General features: G+C 39.0%; 1 protein-coding gene across 1 annotated transcript; it reads left to right on the top strand.

Moving 5' to 3' along the window:
* The first annotated feature begins 1,979 nt into the window (after positions 1-1,979).
* On the top strand, positions 1,980-6,638 carry LOC134535451 (threonylcarbamoyl-AMP synthase). Its single transcript, XM_063374559.1, has 2 exons — positions 1,980-2,472; positions 6,200-6,638. The coding sequence occupies exons 1-2, from the start codon at positions 2,098-2,100 to the stop codon at positions 6,509-6,511; spliced, it is 687 nt and encodes a 228-aa protein (XP_063230629.1). The 5' UTR covers positions 1,980-2,097; the 3' UTR covers positions 6,512-6,638.
* The last annotated feature ends 1,053 nt before the right edge of the window (positions 6,639-7,691 follow it).

Below are 7,691 nucleotides of genomic sequence, written 5' to 3'. Positions count from 1 at the left end.
TTTTAGGATAGGGTAAAGTTGGATACACTGCAAGTCACTAGCACTACAAGCGTAAACTTATAAACTTTACTAATACAAAAATGTATGTTCTTCTTGTTAACTGTATTCATTATATGTTCCGAGAATAAAAGTAACGGCAAGTTAATATAAAGTATCGATTACCTTAATGTAACGATTACAATTAATGTTATGTATTCCGATTACAAGTACGAATTACATTTTTTAAATGTAATTCGTTACAAGTATAAATTACTTGAAAAGTAATCGTTACAAGTAATCCGATTACTTGTAATTCGTTACTTAACAACACTGATTATTTCAGTAATTATTTATTTTAAATTAATGAAAGATTTTGTGTTCCGCGCTATTGTTCCGCACGGATTTTATGAGTTTGATGTTAAATAATGTAATTGTTTTTGGTTTTCGGCCAATCACAAGCCGTTATTTAAAATCCGTCAGGCATTGCATTGTTAAACAGACTTAATTTAAGAAGTTTTAGGGAAATGTAATGGCCTGCTTAAGAGTGAACTCTTACAAAATGTTGACGTAAAAATTATCCTGCAAAATAGCTAGTAAAAGATAGGCATCCGCAAAAAAGGATCTTATATTTGCATTGTTAGGAAGTGAACAAGCATTTATAGGACTTTATCTAAAAAGATAAAGTAATTAGGAGTGAAATAATACGGAGTAAGAAATGTAAGTCAGTTACTCCATTTCTATGTCAATCATCACGTCTCTCATATACACATCGTCAAATCGAGGCCTAAATATAAAATAAACATTGATAAACTGGACTAAAGTAATGTTAACTACGAGAATATAATTTGATGTATTTATTTTTTGCGCACAACAGTCATCACCGAGTGGTCTGATGAGCGAGAGCCTCAGAGCTCTACCGACCTAAGTCAATTTTATCTAGTCGAGGTAAAAACTTTTAAGAACCCCAATTTATGAACTGAAACTGTGTAAAATATTTTCGTACCCGAATTAAAAGACATTTGCTTAGTAAAAGAATATGCGCATTGTCACTCCAGTCATTTGACAATTTTATGTGCTCTGCAGTGCCAACCAGTGGTTAGGAAATTTGAAAGTAATAAGTATTAGTATTAAGAATAAGCCTGAGATATTTCCATTAATAAATAATTAAAATTGCTAGTGTGTGGTTATATGTTATTTATAATTTCCCCATTACAAGTATATCGATACCTATGACTTTCAATCAAATACCTAACTGTGGCCTAGTAGTAATAATACATGTCAACTGATTTTTGTGTAAGCACTGGATTTTTACACAGAGGAAGTAGCTCTGCATAAATTATCTGACCTCCACAAAGTACGGTCATTTGTACGGGAAGCCTACAACTCACATAGTTTCGGTTCCCTGCAAGAATTTCCGAAGATTTCCGAAGTTTTGCGTTTTGGTATTAACGCCACTTCAGCCGCTAAATCAGAAGTTTCCCATGAAAGCAAGCATGTTGTGACTAACCTAACCTAACCCTTCGATTTTTTTAATTTCAATTTTTGAGAGAAATCCGAAGTTGCACGAACGTGGTAGGGAACCGAAACTACATGAGTTGTAGGCTTCCCCCATTTGTACACAGTATTGTGTTCGTACAAGACAGATCATACCACATTAACAATGAAACATACTTAATCGATACGCTTGATATTTCCCCTGGTGTTCATGTAAGAGAATATGAAACAGGTTATTGCCGGCACATGTAGAACACTTCGGCACCAACCCGCATAAAAAAATTTAACTTTAAAACACCGACTTCGAGCAGTTAACAACATCGTAATAGTTGCAAACAAACATTGCACAAAATTTTCCTGCAATAATAAATAATTACAACTGCATAAATATGGGAAAAAACGTACATTCAAAGTTGCCAGATAACATTAAATTTTGTAGATTCAGGCGCTTTTACTAGAATGCGCTGCTTAATGTGTGTCTCTTTTTTTCGACGACTTTCCTATATTGTCTTACTACAATAGTTGAACCTACTTGGTCTACAGTACATATCTATGGTGTAGAGTAAGGAGTGTCTAGACTCTAGATGTTGAGGTTATGTTGTACGGGAAGTTAAAAATCAGTACATGTGTGGCAAGCAGTTATACCACATGTGTAAGGTAATACCTGTGAGTGCTGCAGGGATTGTCAGCGATGCGGTGTCTCTCGCGGCACAAGTGATCTCTCAGGGCTGCGTGGTAGCCGTGCCCACTGACACTGTTTACGGCCTGGCTTGCAATGCACAGGATAGTCACGCCGTTACGAAACTGTATGCTATTAAAGGAAGAAATCTCGCTAACCCTGTCTCGATATGTGTCGGTAAAGTGTCAGACATCGGACAGTGGGCGGACGTGAAGCACCTTGAACGCCGGTTGTTAAATACACTGCTACCGGGACCAGTGACACTTGTATTGAACCGCTCTCCGCTTCTGAACCCGTCACTCAACCCGGAAACCCTCAAGGTAAGCACTGCGAGTCAGTAGACGTGATTGGTAGATGGATCAAATTAATTACATGAGCTCACCTTCAAGTATTGGCTGTCAGTTTGGGAGGTATTGTGTGTGGAATTCTATATTGATAACGTCACCAACACGGAGCACACGTCATTACCGTCCCACATTCTTATGGAAAAACATAGTACATAATATGGGGGTTTTGGTCACGGAACATTCACATGTTTTTTTGCACAAAATACTTTTCTTAATGAAACTAAATTTCAGGTATTGTATTATATAGTAGAGCCCTACTTGTGCTAATCTAGAACACAATACCAATAGTCTATTACTTACGTGATCAAGACGGCTTATCCCTGCGTTTTCCCAGGGGCCTGTTTTTCTCTGAGCTTTCCTGAGGCAAGCACCTAGAGGCACACTCGCGAGTCGTTTTACCCAACGTATCGGCATGTCTCTGGCCTCTGTAGAGCCTAATTTCCCACCGTCGTGCAGTTTCCACCTCCCCCCCTCTTGCGCCTTTCCAGGGAACCCTACCCAGGGCACTGACCGGCCAAAGCCATCGGTCTTCGAAAGTACAGCCTCTGCCCTCTCGTGGCGGATTTGCGAGTTATTTCCCCTGGGTGTTAGAATGCCCGCTAAACGCCTGCCCCCTGGCGACTCACGCCACAAGCAGTGCCCTGTAATTCATTTTCAAACCACCAGAGCGCTGCACTAGTCTCCTCCAAAAGCTCCATGCTTTCGAAGTCGCCTCGTGCGAGAGATTCACTAGTCGATTTCTTCTTGTTTCAGCCACTCCTCAGTAGGTCACGCTGCGATCGGCCACTAACACCAAAGTCGAGATATCAAAGTCAGTATTTCTCGACCACCCCCTCGGAAATGTTCGGAACTTTTTGGTCCAGAAGGTAAAGTCCCCCCTTTTCTTTCGAAAGAAAGCACCTTTTTATGAGTCACTGCCACCCCGCAGGGACTCCGTGCTGCGCTAGCAGACTGACCACCTCAGTTCATCGGCGACCACACAGCAAGACTTCAGTCGGTCGTTGTACGAAAATGTAGTCGGCTAGTCGATAGTCAACGGATGTTGTCCCTAATCTCTTTCTTAACCAGTAATTAGTCAGTCTGTGTGCCTAGTAGAAATTTGTTATACTTTGCTAAATTCATAATTATCTTAATTTAGGGAAGCATCCGTGGCAACCGCTTGTGTTCGGCGCTTGTCTTCGCCTCGCGTCCTGGCGGGCTACCTTCCTGAGCGCTACGAGCCACTCCCTGTTGGACAGGGTTCAAGAGCCTGGAGCAGGCATGACGTCCGCATCCCCGCTCCCTTCCTCGGGACCCAGGACGGCTAGGGCGCCCTGGTAGCCCGTAACACATCACCTTCGGCCAGCTCACTTCAATTCTCAGTGATGTCTACAGCGTGACAATTAGATTACTACTTTGAAGAGACTGGAACATCTGAAACTATTACTTACGGGACTTTAATAACTCTAAGCACTAAAAATTAAAACTTTTTAAACTGTTGGCTGAGATCATGTTTTGTTGGTTTATGTTAACTTAATAAAATAAAACTTAGTAAAATAAATATAGAGGCACAGATATATAGATGAAATTGCAGTTATTCTTTTGCGTTTGAAACTAAAAGCTCAACCAGTCTCCCAAAGTTGTTTTAAGGGGACATTTACTTTGCACCAGGTTGAGAAGCTCGGTGTGTGACAGTGGTGAGTTTTCACAATACTGCACTCACAAGAAACTCGGGTGTCGTTCTTATGCGTCTAGAATTTCACAGCATAGTAAGTAAACCAGAAGATGCTTCGAAAATTAATGTAATTAATACACATCATAATTTTAACTGAACAAGCAAATAGAGAAATAAAATAATTAATAATAAAAAACATTTAAATTTATGTAAAATCTAACCAAAATGGATACTTATAAATAATGAAGATTTTTTTTAGCAAGAACAAAATATCTTAAATACCTATTCATAATAGATTAAAAATGATTATTAAAATAATTATGGAACCTTAAGAAAACAGAGCAACATAACACATTCTTATTTAAGGCGTCATTATTAGCAGAGGCCGGAGTTATGCCATGTTACAACCACGTACAACGATTTCAAACTGCAAAATATCGACGAGGAGGCATCCCTGTACTCGCGTTATCTGCACAGCCAATAGCGACGCAGCTAGGGAGATTGCATCGTGTTCCGTTGGTGCTACTGACAACTATCCGTTAACCTTGTAGCATTCAAGGAAATATTCTGTTTTGGGTATTCAGTGCATCTATTGCTCTGATTTCAGTTGTCAGACCAAAGTCAAGAGATAGCAATTTTTCTGTGGTACTAAATAAAATTATCCAAACATATTAATCAAAAATATTTTTTAAAAAAATTATATTTTTACTAGTGAATATTCATTTGAAACACTTTCAAAATTTAAATTTAAAAGAATGTATCTTCTGATTTCAAAAATGTTTTTTTGATTTTGTAAAAATTATATTGCATTCAACTATATCTCTAAAAATTGGTTGGACTTTCCTCTTTAACAGCTATATGTATGTATGTGTGTGTGTGTGTGTGTGTGTATATATATATATAAATCATGTTATGCTGACTCAATTTTCGATCAAATAACACAAAAATTTGCAAAAATCGTCAACCACTGCCCTAATCCAAAAATACTTGTAAGAGTTTAAGGTAAGAAGTATTTTACTAACAACTTGAAATTCTTTTATTTCAAAAATTATTCTTGATGTCTTGACCCAATTATGAACCTGTTTAATGCTTCTGTGGTTGTAAAAATGTTTCAGGCCGTGTTACGCGATCATATCTAAATGTGTAAGAGATGTGTTTTACTATACATATGTTGTTTCATTAAGGCAGTTATTCAGTTAATCCGAACAGGTTTCCACCCCAATCAGTACGGATAAGTGGGACTACCTGTATATATGTACGTATCAGTCTGTGCTGAATGGGTTTCATCACAAAAAAAATTTTCATTATAAAGGATGTATGTTTGAACAAAATTCTTTAAAAAAATTGTGGTGCGTGTACTAATGTACATGCATTAGAAGTTATACTTGCTTGGCATAAAAAACTATATTTAATTTTGCATGCAAATAATTAATAGAAATAAAATAATAAAATTACTGGTGTGATATTTTAAATACAGTTGGTAAATTATAAAATCAATCAAATTAGAACTTTAATAGATACATATTCAGTGTTCAATGTTAATATAAACACATTAATAAAATTAATTTTTTAATTTACTAAAATAATAGAGCAAATTTGAATTGATAATGAAAATAAATAAATATGCTGAATGTTTATTCTAATGTTTAATTTTAATAATTTATCAAGTAATTTTTTTATTTATAATGTGAATAAATTATATTTACAGGAAGTTTCTCATGAAAAAGTTTATGAAACTACTAAACCTTCCACAGACACTTCCTGCCGGCGACTACCTTAAATAATAAATTACCAATTGACTGGCACATTTTAAAAAAAAACCACCCTGCAGCTAAGAATATGGATTACCCCCCAACACAAAAAAAACTTATTATTGCACACATTTAATTTACTTTATTCCATACATAGATTCCAGTAGAATACTTGATGTACATTTCTAACCAGTACTTTGAGGTTAGGCGTGGGGATGGCACAGATAGATCACTGGACTGGGATACAAACTCGTGTGGTGTGCGCAGGTGTGCACGACTCGTGTGGTGTGCGCAGGTGGGTGTGCGTGTGCCCGAGTGCAGCTTCGTGCTGCAGCTGGCAGCGACGTGCGGCGTGCCGCTGGCTCTCACGAGCGCCAACACGTCGGGCGATGCGGCTTCGCTGCAAACCAGCGAGTTCGCGCACCTGTGGGCGCGGCTGGGAGCGGTGGTGGACGCTGGCCGGCTGGGCGCGCAGGCAGACCGGAGGCACGGCTCCACCGTGGTGGACCTCAGTGCAGAGGGCCGCTACCAGGTGCTGAGAGCGGGCGTGGCCTGTGCCGGCACGGTCCGCGTGCTGCGCGCCTTCGGCCTGGTCGACGCTCCGTGACAGCCTCACGGCTCTGCGTGCATTTAAACTGTTGCCTTGTTTCCGCTCGTGTGCTGTGTTCTCTGCTCAAGAAAACTGATGTGTCGTAAGTGTCAAAATAAATTCGTAATGCTTGAGTTAGTCTTAAGCACTGATGTTTCTGTACCATTCATAAAGCTTTGAACCTACCCTTGTGTGCCAGGCACGCACCTTCTAGTTACTTGTGATTCATTTCCGGTGATGATTGAGTCCCAGATCTATCTGCTATCTGTGCCTTCCCCACGCCTAACCTCAGTTACTGCCGCAGAGTAGCCATTGATGGATGCATCACTGAAACCATGCTGTTTGAAAGTGCTGTTGCCACAGGTGCTCACGCCACGTCTCCTTCAGGTCTGACAGTAGGGGTTTATCCCACTCAATACCTGACAGCCATGGGTTTAGGAGCAGCTTTGCTTGGAACACTTCTGGACAATTCCATCCCAAGGGATCATAAATCTGTAGTACATTGGACAACATGCCCCGTGTGGTAATGTTCTCACTGAACTTGCACCCCAGACCACTCCTAGAACCTTAATTACTTCACCACCATCTTCTTGGAATTAAAGTGGGCATTCTCTGTGATCCTCGGGACTTCTTGATCTAACACACCTAGTAGTAGAGGATTGATCAAATCGCTTTGCAACTCGAGAGCAGATGATACTGTTGAAGCATCAGTATTCACATCAAAATTATCTTCCATTATTACCTGTGATGCCTTAAAGCAGGGATTCCCAAACTTTATCAGTTCATGGTGCACTTACACTTGTCACTGCATCCTACCCAGTCGAAATATGTGTACAGTGACAAAAAAGATAATAAAGATATTTATTATGACACTAAGCAAATAAATGAAAACAACTACCATCTGAGGCTCACGTGTGTGTGTATACATATACAGTAGAACCCTGTTATAATGTTCCTGCATATAATGTTTTCCTGCTTATAATGTCATACTTTTAAAGTCCCAATATTTCCCCCATTAGGACAATGTATTTATTTCCTGCTTATAAGGTTTGCTTTCTAACATTCAATAAATGGGGAAAGAATGTTTTAAAACTAAATTATTCCAACACTTAAGATAAAATCCTTAATGTCTGTTTAAGTTTACAATCACTGCCATACAATACATGAAGTTTGTTAAAATACAATTTTATGCAATATA

The sequence above is a fragment of the Bacillus rossius genome, chromosome 8 (genome assembly GCF_032445375.1).
Source record: "Bacillus rossius redtenbacheri isolate Brsri chromosome 8, Brsri_v3, whole genome shotgun sequence".
NCBI lineage: Eukaryota > Metazoa > Arthropoda > Insecta > Phasmatodea > Bacillidae > Bacillus > Bacillus rossius.
This window is presented reverse-complemented; position numbering and strand designations above follow the sequence as displayed.

Excerpts from the sequence above, each read along its gene's own strand:
- LOC134535451 (XM_063374559.1), top strand. The coding sequence starts at position 2,098 with ATGTGTGGCAAGCAGTTATACCACATGTGTAAGGTAATACCTGTGAGT. Across the intron at positions 2,473-6,199 it reads TCAACCCGGAAACCCTCAAG|GTGGGTGTGCGTGTGCCCGA; the intron begins GTAAGCACTGCG and ends TGGTGTGCGCAG.